At 42.1% G+C, this 15,372-nt stretch overlaps 1 protein-coding gene across 3 annotated transcripts in view; it reads left to right on the top strand.

Moving 5' to 3' along the window:
- Nucleotides 1–15,372, top strand: part of PLEKHG1 (pleckstrin homology and RhoGEF domain containing G1) — a 304,149-nt gene that overhangs the window by 233,489 nt on the left and 55,288 nt on the right. For all 3 annotated transcript variants that reach the window (XM_042987317.1, XM_042987316.1, XM_042987315.1), the window contains one exon: nucleotides 4,213–4,313. In XM_042987317.1, the coding sequence (XP_042843251.1) occupies nucleotides 4,213–4,313 (101 nt within the window). The remainder of the gene's footprint in view (nucleotides 1–4,212; nucleotides 4,314–15,372) is intronic.

Here is a 15,372-nt window from a genome sequence, read left to right on the forward strand (position 1 = left end):
CGGTCTCCTTTGCCATTTATGGCACTGAAAATAGAGGGGCGCCTGGGTGGCTCAGTCGGTGAAGCGTCTGACTTCGGCTCCGGTCACGATCTCACGGTTTGTGGGTTCGAGCCCCGTGTCGGGCTGTGTGCTGACAGCTCAGAGCCTGGAGCCTGCTTCGGATTCTCCATCTCCTTCTCTCTCTGCCCCTCCGCCAGTTGTGCTCTGTCTCTCTCTGTCTCACAAAAATAAATAAATGTAAAATAGCACCGAGTTAGTCTTTACTTGGGTGTTTTCAGTCCTGGACGTTACAGGGGATGAAAAAGTTACCGCAAGGAGGACACCCGTGTACAAATCTCAAGGAGATCCTGAGGCCATAAACTGATTAGAAAATAAATACCTGAGGCTAAATTTAAAATGGCGTAATAGAACATTTTTCCAACTAGTGGCAAGCCCTTTTTTGGTGTGTATCTCCCCACCTTGTCCCTCTCCCAAGTGGAGTGAATTCTTTGATCTTGTTGGAGAATAATTGTTTTCAATGCAAAAGTTTTAAATTGATCCTTCATTGTTAACTGTAGGATAGCCGTAAGTGCTGACATCAAGCCAATAAAATTAATAAGCAGTGTGACAGGCTCTAATAAATTTCATTGGTGTCTTTGCTCTGTCATTTGAGCACTGAACCAACTGTTATTATCACCGAGCTTCGAACCTCTCATTTTGGCTTGAGATGATTACAGCTGCTAATGCAGTGCATGCTACGGTCGTTTCCAGTAACTGGTTTAGGGTTAAAGTATCATATTTAAAAGGCTTAATTATGATCAGTGGGGGGAACAAGTTGTGGCCCTATGACTTTGATCCGTTTTCTAGAGTGACCTACAAAAATTGGGACTCCTAACGATCTGTTTTCTCAACAATTTCAGAAAACGAGCAGCTTTGACATTCTAGTTTCCCTACCACGAACTGGGGGGTTTAGAAACTCTTTGATTTGGAGAGGGGCCATCCTCTGTTGGAAGCCAGCCATGGTTCTTTGTTTCTAACCCCCGCTGAAATTCTTCAAGCCCCTTAACTCCATCTCTCCCTCACGTGAAGAATTTAGTATCAGGTTTCTGCAAATGAGCAAGCTCTTCACCTGAAGTGAGAAAAAGGATTGTTTTCTCCTTTAAAGCCCATGGCAGCCAGCGAGGTGATTTTGGCACACACATATGTCACTTCTGCCCTAGCCTTTATCCTGCTATTTGTGTGGATCATGCCTATCCTTATCTTTCTGTTTAATTTCATGCCCATCTATAACCTTATGTTTTACCTTCTTAATTCCGCACATGATATGTCCTTTTAAAATGATGGGGCACCTGGGTGGCTCAGTCGGTTGAGCGTCTGACTTTGGCTCAGGTCATGATCTCACGGTCCGTGAGTTCAAGCCCCACATGGGGCTCTGTGCTGCCAGCTCAGAGCCTGGAGCCTGCTTTGGATTCTGTGTCTCCCTCTCTCTCTGCCCCTCCCCTGCTCATACTCTGTCTCTGTCTCTCTCAAAAATAAATAAAGGTGAATAGAATAGAATAGAATAGAACGGAATAGAATAGAATGTTATCAGGAATGCCTGGGTGGCTCAGTTGGTTAAACCTCCAACTCTTGATCTCAGCTCAGGTCTTGATCTCAGGGTCATGAGTTCAAGCCTCACATTGGGCTCCACGCTGGGTGTGAAGCCTATTAAAAAAAAAAAAGATAAGTAAATAAAATCTTGATCAACGTTTTAAACAACTATCAAATATAAGCATTCAGTGCAAGTAAATATCAGCCCATCTTTTTGTACCATTTGTAATTTTATGTAAGCATCATTGAATACATTTAGTTTTTTGCACAAGTTAGGTTAGGTTTACATGTTGTTCAAAAGGTACTTATCCAGCTATCTTTAGCATTTCTTATTTGGGCATTAGCTCTATATCCTATGCAGATACTTAAGATCCTTATAATTGTTCCATTCACGAAAGGAAGGAGGCTATGTCTTACTGTTGTGGGTATTGGGTGCCAGAGACACTTAAACCCTGTGAATTTAAATTTCGTCTTGAGATGGCCACTGTCTTCAGAAGAAAAGATGTTACCACAAAGCTTAAAAGAGAAAAAATGTTTAGAAACATTGGTTCAGCCCTTTGCACTACTGGTGGGAATGCAAACTGGTGTAGCCACTCTGGAAAACAGTGTGGAGATTCCTCAAAAAATTAAAAATAGAATCACCCTCCGACCCCGCAATTGCATTACTAGATATTTATTCAAAGGACACAGGAGTGCTGTTTCGAGGGGGCACATGCACCCCGATGTTTATAACAGCACTATTGACAATAGCCAAAGTATGGAAAAGAGCCCAAATGTTCATTAACTAATGAATGGATAAAGAGGATGTGGGGTGTGTGTGTGTGTGTGTGTGTGTGTGTGTGTACGCACACATAGATATAATGGAATATTTCTTGGCGATCAAAAAGAATGAAATCTTGCCATTTGCAACAATGGAGATGGAACTAGAGTATATCATACTAAGCGAAGTAAGTCAATCAGAGAAAGACAGATGTCATGTGATTTCACTTACATGTGGAATTTAAGATACAGAACAGATGAACATAGAGGAAGAGAAGCAAAAATAATATAAAAACAGAGGGAGACAAACCATAAGAGACTTCTAAATACAGAGAGCAAACAGGGTTGCCAGAGGGGTGTCGGTGGGGGATGGGCTAAATGGGCGATGGGCATTAAAGAGGACACTTATTGGGATCAGCACTGGGTGTTGTGTGTAAGTGATGGGACACTAAAGTCTATTCCCGTAATCATTATTACACTAGATGTTGGCTAACTTGGATTGAAGTTAAAAAAATAAATGAGTAAACAATGGTTCACGCATGCCAGCGATCTTGAAGAACCAGAATGGTAAGTTAGGATGCATTCTGGGAAATGGGCTCCTGAGAAAGTTTATGGTGAGGCCCTGCCTGGTTTTCCTTTGAGGAACGTGAAGAGCATGAGAGAATGAATGGGCCTGATGAAAAGGGAGAAGGAAGAATTATCTGATGGTTCTTAAATTTCGTTTCTCCTTTGGCTGGTCGCACCTAAATGCTATTGTGTTTGCGATTGGACGTTGGAATGTGGCCGTGGCCTGGGATTCTCGCAGGGTCCTTTTCTCCACATGCTGCATAACACCGTGTGACGTTTGGTCGAGGGCCACGGTACATCGTGCAGCCCAGGGCAGGGGATTGTATTTATTTTCTATTTTACGTTATTTCAGCTGTTTTCACTTTTTTCTTTATTGTTTTCTGGCCTCCTACAGAGTCCTTTTTTCAAGCATTGCTGGGGAAGGGGGAACACTCAGTTATGAACTCTCACACCCGGGGCAGAAAACAGCTTTCTCTCAGCAGCTCCAAGCTTCTAAGCCACACACACTTAACCCACTGTGGATCTGAACCCACGTTAGCTCTGCTTGGGAGCTGGTACTGTGTCAAAAGATGTAAAATCATTTCAAAGCTTTCCATGGCTCATTAACATAGCCTACTAGATAGCATAAGTGAGTTATGTGCTTATTAAAATAAAAAGAGAGTTTTGGGTTTTTTGGAAATTGGTATTTGAGGAAGGATTTGGTTCTGCACTTTAACAACCGATAGCTTCCCGATTTAAAGGTTATGTTTAAACAACTCTTTTCCCCCCAGTTTATGGAGATATAATTCACACAAAACACTGCATTAGTTTAAGGTGTAAAACATAATGATTTGATACACATATATTCTGTGAAATGATCACCGCATTGAGTTCAGTTAACAGCCATCACCACACAGAGTTACAAATTTTTTATCTTGTGATGAGAAATGTTAAGATCTGCATTTCTGGCTTTCTACTATATGAATTTGAGTATCTTTTTATCATATAAATCAGTCAAGGAAACAGAAGACGGTGTTGTTATGCCAAAACTCTGACATTCTGAGAAACGAAGATCATTATATTATCCATCTAGGGAGGCTCTAATACGTTTGGGGGGTATATAGACTAATGTGTGGCATACTCCTTCTTCTTGTCCAAACTCCCTGTTCTATAAATAGGTAAGTACTGTCATCATTAATAAACGAGACACAGTACAATTAATGAGCACATTAGCATAATAATTACTTGAAACTGATATGAAAGATTTGTCCTGCATAACTAAAGATGGCTTGGAGAAGGACAGGAATGTTTAAGACATCCTTGTCATTGATTTCCCAGGATTACCTTGACTGCATCAGGGACCAAACAAAACTTCCGCTGGGGACAGAAGAAAGATCAGCCCTCTTTGGAAACATACAGGATATCTACCACTTCAATAGGTAAGTTCATACTCAAATGATTGTTCTCACACGAGAATGTGATGACTTTCTCTCACATGAATGCAGTCTAAGAACACTTTACCTGTAATCCTTGATTCGATGTCATACGGTTTTGTGTGCCATCATATGATGAAGCCTTCTAGCTAGAAGCATCCTTGTTCTAGATGAGTCTCCCATTTATTTAATATTCCATCCCACTCCACCCTCCTGACTCGGAGAAGAGACCTGTTTGCCCTGACGGAGGAGTGACATCTTTCTTCTACAACACAACAGAAACGGGGCATCCAGAAGCGTGTGCATGCTTAGTCTGCAGCACCCCACCTCCCCTGGATTTTCTAGAAGTTGTCTTCTGCCTAGGGCGTGGGGAGGACATCGTAAACACACAACTGCTTTAGGTCACAACATATGCGAATGCAAATTACTTAATAATTTACATTTAAATGATTAGTTCAAACACGTATTGAGGACCAACTACATAAAAGACACTGGGCTTAGAAAATTTGCTGAAGGGGCTGGGACAGGCAAATTGGTTAGTGTTGTATGTTGTGAAACTTCTGCCAGGAAGTAGGCAGGTTAAGGGCACAGACTCTGGTTTCCAACATGTCTGGGTTTGCATCCCAGCTGAGCCATGTAGGTATCTTTGCGTGAGTCTTTCGATGGAGTAGAATAACTAACTCCCTCCCTCCAAGGCTGTACCCGTGTCTTCCTTTCTCCATGGAGCTTGCCGGACACACACACACACACACACACACACACACACACACACACACACCCACCCCCCTCAACTGCTCTTTTTCTCCTGGCATGTATCAAATTCCGACATACCCTGTAACTGACTTTGGGTTGACATCTGTTGTTTCTTTCCTCGCCACGCCCACTCCCCCAAGGACAGGGATCTGTTTCCTTACTGCCCTTGTACCTCAACAGTGCCTGGTGTACAGGCGACATGCAAATGTTTGTGGAACAAATGAATGGAAACAGTAAGTATAGGTGTCTCGTAAGGTTATGGTGAAGCTTCAGTGCATTCATATACCAAAAGTGCCCAGCTCAATGCCAGCACAGAGGAAGCACCAAAAACATCAACCGGGGATGATGTCGAATTTGTTAAAATCCCATTACGAAATTCGACAGCTCCCTGCCATCGTGTGACTCCACCATAACGCAAACTATGAATCTTACCCCACTTTGCTTAATGAAATTGGTATATGTGACACCTTGGAGGCGGGACCCACATCTCCTTTGCTCCCTCCGAATCCCTAACACCCAGCCCGAGCACGGCCTCTCTGGGAGACATGCGTCTTGAATTGCATCAACAGCTCCTTTAATTTTGAAAGCCCAGGATGTAAAAACTGCAGGTGTTGAAGCCTCTTCCTAATTGGACCCAGGAGACTTTGAAAACCAGTCTGCGTGTTCCAAGATAGGGGTTCTCAACTTGAACTACACACTGGAATCAACTGGGAAGGTTTAAAAAAAAAAATATATGACAGATCCCACCCCAGAAATTCTAATGAATTAGTTTGGGGTGGGGCCAGGGCATCAGAAATTTTGGAAAGATTCTCCGATGTTTGAAGCGTGCAGCCGTGGCTGGGGAAAACCTTCGACATAAAATAAATAACGATAATAAGAAAATAGAGAGGGACGCCTGGGTGGCTCAGTCAGTTAAGCGTCGGACTTAAAGCCCCACGTCGGGCTCTGTGCTGACAGCTCAGAGCCTGGAGCCAGCTTTGGATTCTGTGTGTTTCTGTCACTCTCTGTGTCTCTCTTTCTGCCTCTCTTTCTCTCTCAGAAATAAACAAGCATTAAAAAAATATTTAAGAAAAGAGAGAAAGGTCATCAGAAACTTGAATTAGGGAATTTAGAGTGTGCATGTTCATTAGCAATGCATCGGTGTTCAGGCAGGCTCCCATTTAACCGTCATTCGCCACAATGGTAAATTTTAGCTGGTAAATGGTAAATGACGGTAAAGTGATGGTCAATCCTGTGAGCCCCTGAGTGGCCTCTCCTTCCAGAACCTAGCAGTAGCTCCGTAACCTGGGGCGAGGGTGGAAGCATATATGCTGGGAGGCGCCTGGCCTGCGCCTTCTGGTGGTTTGGCTGTGAGCTGATGGTAATGACTGTTTTTCTAGTGCCTACTTCATGCCAGAGGCCATAGAGTTTTATGAGCACTATCACTTTCTAGGCCTCATCTGGGCTCCTCTGACCCCAAACCCCAGGCATTTAGCCATATTCCCTCTTGCCAGAATGGAGCCCTGCGTTTCCAGCCATGGTCCGGGACATTGCAGCGTAGTCCAGAAAGGGTTTTTACTCCCCAGAGTTTAAAGCTTCCAACGTCCCCTAATTTAAAGAAAGGTAAGAAAGAAGCGTAGCCCCCCCCCCACCCCACACCCAGGCAACAAGAACGGCCCTTGACAGTGGAGCCTATTCTGCACGAGTTGGAAGACTGAGAAGGCCTTTTTATATTCCCGAATCAGTTGTCTGTTCTTTTCTCTTTGGTGTTTTCTGAGCAAGGAAGCCAGACATGTCTAAAATAAACTTGAGGCAGAGTGAATGAGTAGCCCGATGATGATGATACGTGACGCGTCAGTGTAGGGACGCAGCGTGCACACAACGAGCACAACGTATTCATGCCTCTCCCTTTCGTAGGTCACACTTAGACATCCCCTGCACATGCCTTATCTCATTTAATCCTTGTAACAGCTCTCCGGGGTTAGGATGCATATTGTACGCACATCTTATAGACGAATCAGTCATGCAGTGTAGAAAAAGTCCTTTGCTCAACGACATGGAACTAGGCATCCAGTTTAGCCTATTTGCCAAATTTCTGGTTTTGTCAAATTTCTGTTGGCTTTCCTATTATTTTATTTCACTATTATTTTCAAGAGTATCTTCTTGTTTAACTTTTTCAGGTGTGTTGTCTATACTGTTGGGTCCCTATTCATTGTTATTTCCTTCCCCTTAAATCTGAAGTCTACATTTAGAGCTCAAACGTCTTTGCTGTTACATTTGGCTAAATAAATAGTATTGATGTGACTTTTTATATTAATGCCTCTTATGACTCCTTTATTAGATATCCTACATCAGTTGATTTCAAAGCTACGACTATCTGGCAAATCTGTGGTTGGGGCTTAAAATAATTTTGAAGGTTCTATTATTAGTTCAGGTCCAGATTTTTCAACATAATATAATATTATTGTGACCAACTAAGCAAGATTTAAATCTCTAAAATTAAAGAGGGGAAAAAGAAAATGGTGTTTTGCTGGCCTGAAAAACTCTGCTGACTAGATATTGTTTTCAATATATATTTCCAAAAGACAGAAAAGCATAGAGTAGCATGATAAGCACCCATGAATCCCACCCTCACTCTATCAAAGTTTTGTAAATTTTACTTGTTTATTTTTTTAAAGAGAGAGAGATCATGCTAGTGGGGGAGACAAATAGAGAGAGAAAATCTTAAGCCATCTCCGTGCTCAGCACAGAACCTGATGCAGGATTTGATTCCACAACCATGGGATCATGACCTGACCCAAATCAAGAGTTAGATGTTTGGGGTACCCGGGTGGCTCAGTAGGTTAAGTGTCCCACTCTTGGTTTGGCTCAGGTCGTGATCTCACGGTTCATGAGCTTGAGCACCACATCAGGCTCTGTGCTGACAGCAAGGAGCCTGTTGGGACTCTCTCTCTCTCTCTCTCTCTCTCTCTCTCTGTCTCTCGCTCGCTCACTCTGCTTCTCCCTCTCTGCCCCTCCCCTGCTCTCTCTCTCTTTTGCAAAATAAATAAATAAATAAACTTAAAACAATTAAAAAAAAAAAAAAAGAGTTGGACGCTCAACCGACTGAGCCACCCGGGTGGCCTAAAGCTTTTTCTTGTGTCATATTTGCTTTAGAAATTTTTTAAAACAGCAAGACATTGTAAATAATGTTCAAGTCCCTTATATACCCTTCCCAACTGCATTTCACTCTGTAGAGAATGACACAGAGATGTTGCTCGTAAGCGAGTTCTCCGGCAACAGGAGAAGAGAGGGGGAATCTGGGATTTACACTGTTTGCCAATTTCTGTGGTGTAAACGTCCCCTCACCGCAGATTTTAAGCCGCTAACGTGACATCACTGAACACGGAAGTAGGGAGAGGCGTGCAGAATTGGCTCAGGCAAGCCAGCGTAATCTGGCTCAGTATAACACCAGCACTGTCACTATCCAAGACTTGGTGTTTCATTCCCAAGTAGGATTTTGTGGCCATGACTATATGCGTAAGTATTTAATTTAAAGTACGTAACATGCGGGGCACCCGGGTGGCTCAGTCGGTTGAGCGTCCGACTTTGACTCAGGTCGTGATCTCATGGTCTGTGAGTTCAAGCCCCATGTCGGGGTCTGCGCTGACAGCTCAGAGCCTAGAGCCTGCTTCAGATTTTGTGTCTCCGCTGTCTCTCCCCCTTCCCTATTCACACCCTGTCTGTCTCTCTCTCAAAAAATAAACATTAAAAAAAAATTTTTTTTAAATATGTAACATGCTTTCGCTTATTTCAAACATGGCATAAACTGTGTCAACCTTTCACAAATTTTTTTTCACTCAACATTGTTTTTGAGCTTTCTACCTCTACTTTGTTTATTTTAACTGTGATGTACTGTCCCATTGGGGGATATGTTACTTTGCATTTTGTCCATTATAAATAAGACTGAGCATCTTTTGGAGCACCTCGGTGGCTCCGTTGGTTAAGCGTCCAACTCCTGGTTTCGGCTCAGGTCATGATCTCACGACTCGTGACATAGAGCCCCGCTGACGGCACAGAGCCTGCTTGGGATTCTCTCTCTTCCTCTCTCTCTGCCCCTCCCCCACTTATGCGCGCGCACACACGCACACACACACACACACACACACACTCTCTCTCTCTCTCTCTCTCTCTCTCCCTCTCCCTCTCCCTCTCCCTCTCCCTCAAAATAAATAAACAAACATAAAAAAAAAGATCGAGCATCTTTTCTTGTTTGTTGGCCACTTCTATTTTTCGTGTGTGAATTTCTGCCTCCTATCCATTGCCCACTTTCCTGTCAGGACGTTTCCTTTTCTTCTTGTCGTGTAGGAGTGCTTGATGAATTTTGCCTGGTGATCTTTGTGGGTTATGTGAGTTGCACACCACCTCCTACTATAAGACTTGTCTTTTAGCTTTAATTACAGTTTGTTTGAAAAGAGGTCATAAGTTTGACCATTTTAAATAAATGTACATGTTATAATACGTGGATTTCGTGTTGTGTTTAAAAAAGTATTTTGTACCCTCAGTTCATAACTATGCACTATTATTTTCTAAAAGTCTTAAATTTTTGCTTTGTCTTTAATCTTATTACAGTTGTTGGAGGTATGGTATATGGTAGGAAGTCCAAATTCTTATTTTCCTCTGTGTAGCCAATGGCCCAATCACCACTGATTGAAAAGTACATCCTTTCTCTGCTTATTTCTACCTCCATGTTCCTCTCATGTGACTTTTACATGTGTGTGTGGGTCTGTTTCTGAGCTGTGTATTCTATTTCATTACTCTATTTGTCCGTCTCTCCCCCATACCACACTGTCTTCATTATTAAGCCCACGTTACCCTTCAACAATGGCTTAGCTTTTCTTGACTCTGCATTGTCAAGTGATTTTTTTTTTTTATTATTTTGTCAAGTTCCATGACGAACTCTGTTGGGATTTTTATTGAAACCACATTTAATGTAGATCAATTTTGACAGATTGATATCTTTACAGTATTGGGTCATCCCATCCATAAACCTATTTCTCTTCAATCAAGCCTTTGTTTAAATGTTTTATAATTTCTCCATCACCTTCACGCACACAACTTTTAAAAGCCTAATTCCTTTCAATGTTGTTTTGACTAGAATATGTTTTCTATTTTTAAATTGACTCATTGTCGTCTGGGAATGTTATTGATTGTTATGTTGTGATAGTATCCAACTAACTTTCTAAGCTTTTCTGTAGCTCTAATAGTGGTTTATAAATCCTTTTGGATTTTCTGTACAGACACTAGCTGAAAATGAGGAAATCTTTTTGTCTTCCTGTATTCTTCTACCCATTATGTTTTTTCTTGTGTATTGTTTGGGATAGGTCCTCTCAGCAATGTTGATATGATGTTGGCATCCTTATCGTCTTTCTGACATTAGCAGGGATGCTTTAACTCTCTTTGTTCTGGGATTTAGATAAACACTTTTTCCTATATTGCTAGGATATTGTGAGCGCATACTAAATTTCATTGAATACATAATCTGCCTTTAAGAAAATTAGGATATGATTTTCTCCCTCTGTTCATAATGTGGTAAATTGTATTAATACACATTCTATTTGAATCATACACTTATTACTGGAATAAACCCTACCTGGTCATGATGTTTTATATATTTATGCACGGATACGTTTGATTTGTTTGTATTTTTTTAAGAAATTTTTTATACATGTTTATAAATGACCGATATCTATAACTTCTTTCTCATACTATCTTTTTTTAAGTGTTTATTTCTTTATTTTGAGAGAGAGAGTGCACACACAGGACAGTTGGGGGGGGGGGGCAGGATGCAGAGAGAGAGAGAGAGAGAGAGAGAGAGAGAGAGAGAATCCCAAGCAGGCTCCATGACCAGCGTAGAGTGTAACATGGGCTCAATCTCACAACCATGAGAAAATGACATGAGCCAAAATCAAGAGTCGGACACTCAACAGACTGAGCCACCCAGGCGCCCCCCTCATACTGTCTTTGTTCAATTTTGGTATATGACTAGATTTAAATTGTTATTTCACAAAACCTGCCAACATAAAACATTTGGGGATGAAGTTGATACTTCATTTTTGTTTTCCTTTTTACAGCGAAATCTCTCTTTCCTCTCGTAATCCCTGTGGTAGCCTAGAAATGTAAGTCTCTAGTTTGGTGTCTGGAAGAAATCCCCGAATGGTCAGGAAACTAGGTCAGTGAGAAGAAACTTCTTTCACCCTCTTAACATGCCCCTAAAATCCCAAAACTTTTTTTTTTTTACTTCCTATTAAAGAAGAACATATCGACTGTTTTATACACTCATCCTTCTCTTGGAATAGGGAAGAGTTCCCTAAACTATAATTTGAATCTTTGAGGAAAGACAGATCATTCTTTTCTATTGAATTTCTATTTCAAACTTATTAGCAAGTTAAAATCATCTAAGCTCCGTTCCTTCCTCAGAAGATGAGAGTCAAATCTTGCTTTTCCCTTAAACTCTTTCTCTTTATTCTGTATACAAGTCACTGCTTGTAAAATACTCAGCTAAGTCTAGTCTTAAGTCTAAAAAAAAAAATGATCTGAGCCATCCTTTTTTTCGCCCTTGAAATGTAATTTAGAAAGTGAACCAGGGGATACAGAGAACAGTAAGGCAGCAAAAGTTGGGAGAAGTTTTCTTTTAGTCCATTTTTTCACCACCAGAATCTCTTTAACTTCTGCACAGTGGTAGAAATATTTTTACCTGCAGGCTTTTTTTCAAGTGGACTTGCCAAGGCCAGTGCTGAGTGAAATTAATGGAACATTTGGTGCTGTTAACCTCGTTGCATTTTCTGTTCCCATGTGTACATGTGCCTGGATGCTTGCAACAAGTTAAAATGCCAGCTGACTTAGGTGGGTGGGAAAAGGAAGTGGTGCTAAGAGTCCTCTGCAGACCAGAAGGGGAGAGGCCTCATTCCTGAATCTCATTTGGTGTAAGGCAGTAGAATCTTCAAGGTCAAAATACAGTTCCTGCCTTCACGTTCACATCACTGGTCAGAGCAAATTTTACATGTAATGTGTTCTGTGAAAGTGAACAGTGTTTCCTCTAATTGTACCCCCCAAAAAAGGGACTTGAGCTCAAGTAAGAAATGTGAATCTTCTTTTTCCGAGCCCTACTCAAAAAAGAAAAAATATCTGAAACAGTTACTCAGGGAAAATGGGAAATACCCAAAACCTGAAGGTGGGATGACTCTAATTTTAGCTGTGAGCCTAAAACACAATCTATGAGTCACTCCTTCCTGTCAATGGGTATGTAGGGCTGTTCATTAGATTCACAGATGCAATGAGAAACCCGGTCCCCGCCCTTAGGCCGTAACTCTAGAAGGACAGGCCTGGTCCTGGTCTTTATGGAGTATCTTCAGTGGCTGATACACCACATTCCATGGCCACGTCTGTGCTCCCGCAGTACAGGGCGTATTGTTTTATAGTTAGTCTACTTCCTGTATCTCCCGCACTCCTGTTGTTCACCAAAGTCCAGCCACAGTGGCTTCCTTTCTGTAACCTCACACAAGAGCACATCGAGCTCATTCTGGACTCACAGTTGATTTCTTAAGTGGCTTTCTCTTCCAGCCTTCCCCCCACTCAAACATCACCTCCAACAAGAGTTTTCCATGACTGCTCCAACGCTCTTCCCCCACCCAGCCTCAATTGCTCTCCCCACATTGCCCTTTCTGCTTCGTATCACATAGTATAATGTCATATTATGTTGTTTTGTTTTCAGTAAAACCAATACTGTACTATTTTTCACATAAACGTTTCTTATTAAGTGATAATACATTATGATATGTGAGTTTCTACTGTAATTTCGTTTAGATTTTTCTGGTTTTTGTTTTTTGTGAGTGTGTGTTTTGTTTTTTTTTTTTTTGAGAGGGAGAGAGAGAGAGAGCAAGGCAAGGGCAGAGAGAGAGGGGGAAAGAGAGAATCCCAAGCAGGCTCCACACTGTCAGCACAGAGCCCAACACAGGGCTCTATCTGACAAACCATAAGATCATGACCTGAATTGAAATCACGAGTTGGACACTTACCTAACTGAGCCACCCAGATACCCCCAAGTTTTTCTGTTTTTAGAAAAATGGTGTTTTCAAATTTTATTTTTTATTACATAAGAATGCTTAACGTGTTATCTTCTTGACCGAATTTTAAAGTGTGCAATACGTTATTGTTAACTTAGGCACTATGTTGCACAGCAGATGTCTAGAATTCATTCATCTTGTTTAACTGGGACTTTTTGCCCATTGATTAGCAACGCCTCCATTTGCTCCCCCTTCCCCCTGCAAACCCCTGGGATCTATCATTCTACTATTCGAGTCTCTGAAGTCGACTACTTTAGATTCCTCAAGTAAGTGGAGTCATACTGTCTGTGTCCTTTGTGACTGGCTTGTCTCACTTAGCATGTCTTCAAGGCTTATCCATGTTATCACATATTACAGAATTTCCTCCCTTTGTAAAGGATAAATAATATTTCATTGTATGTACATACCATGTTTTCTTTATCCACTGATGGATTAAGTTGTTTCCACATCTTGGCCATTGTGAATCGTACTGCAATGACCATGGGCGTGTTAATATCTCTTCATGTTCCTGATTTCGTTTCTTTTGGATAAATACCCAGAAATCCAATACCTGGCTCACATGTCAGTTCCACGTTTAATTTTTTGAAGAACTGCTTTCCATGGGGGCTGCACCATTTTCTGTTCCCACCAACAGTGTACAAGGTTTGCGTTCTTCACATCCTTGCCCACGTTTGTCTTTCGTTTGCTATCGCGCTCTTTATTTATTCAGTTATTAACATTTAGCACCTCTGGTCAGGGCATAAGCACCATAGGACGGGACTTTTGCCCACGTTCTTTGTCCCGTACCTCCATACCTGTAACAATGCCTGCCGTGGAGGCTTTCAATAATTATTGTCGAATGGAGAACAAACCAGATGGTGGGCCACATACATTAGGATGATGGCCCTTATGACAAGAGCACGAAAGCAATCCCGTTACTTTTTCCTCACTGTTCCCATTTTTTGTGTTTGTCCTATTATAGAAAATGATTGCAAAGGAAAGCTAGCCTGGTGACTCCAGCTAGGGCTCCCAGGTAGACAAGGTCTCCCATTGAAGAAACCTCAGCTTTCTAGAGTTGGTCAGGAAATAAATCATTCAATACATGTGTTTAAAATTGAGTGGAGGCCTGGGATTCAACAGCCCTGTTACCCCAGTTGTGGCCATTAATTATTAGCTGTGTGAACTAAGGTAAGCTACTTCCCTTGCATGAGCCATGATTTCCTAACCTTAAAATTAGGGGTTGGGACTAGAAGGCGTCTCAGCTCCATCCCAGCTCCCTCCCACCCTGTGGTTTGAGCAACAAATGCCAGCCACTCATTTACAGGTGAGTTGTACCTGGAGCTCGGGTGGGTCCCCTGAGACACTCCCTCCAGCCAGTCCACTACGAGATGAAGTTAAACCTCAGAGGAGCTTGATTAGCATAACATTTAGAACACAGGGAGTTAAGCAATCCCTATCAAAATCACACCAGCATTCTTCACAGAGCTAGAACAAACAATCCTAAAATTTGTATGGAACCAGAAAAGACCCCGAATAGCCAAGGCGATCTCGAAAAAAGAAAACCGAAGCTGGAGGCATCACAATCCCAGACTTCAAGACCGTATTACAGTCATCGAGACAGTATTGTCATGGCACAAAAACAGATACATAGACCAGTGGAGTAGACAAGAGAATCCAGAATTGGACCCACAAATGTATGGCCAACTAATATTTGACAAAGTAGGAAAGAATATCCAATGGATTAAAGACAGTCTCTTCAGCAAGTGGTGCTGGGAAAACTGGACAGCGACATGCAGAAAAATGGACCTGGACCACTTTCTTACACCAGACACAAAAAGAAACTCAAAATGGATGAAAGACCTCAATGTAGGACAGGAAGCCATCAAAATCCTCTAGGAGAAGGTGGGCAAAAACCTCTTTGATCTTGCCCGCAGCAACTTCTTACTCAACACGTCTCGGGAGGCCCGGTGAAAAAGTAAAACAAACGTGAAAACAAAAGTGGTTTCTAACTTGCCAATGGTGGCATAAAGCTGCCGGCCGGGCCCCACTGGGCCTGGGGTGGCGGGGGAGTCTGTGCTGGGTCCATACAGTTCTCAGCTGAGGCTCCGTCCTGCCCTTAGGGCTTGGTGCTGCTCGCCCCGGCTGCCAGGAGCCTCTTGGAATGCCCTTGACACCTGACTCGTGGGGCTTTTTACTATTGGGATCTCATCGAAATAAAAAACTTCTGCACAGCGAAGGAAACAATCAGC

The sequence above is a fragment of the Panthera tigris genome, chromosome B2, assembly GCF_018350195.1.
Source record: "Panthera tigris isolate Pti1 chromosome B2, P.tigris_Pti1_mat1.1, whole genome shotgun sequence".
Taxonomy (NCBI): Eukaryota; Metazoa; Chordata; class Mammalia; order Carnivora; family Felidae; genus Panthera; species Panthera tigris.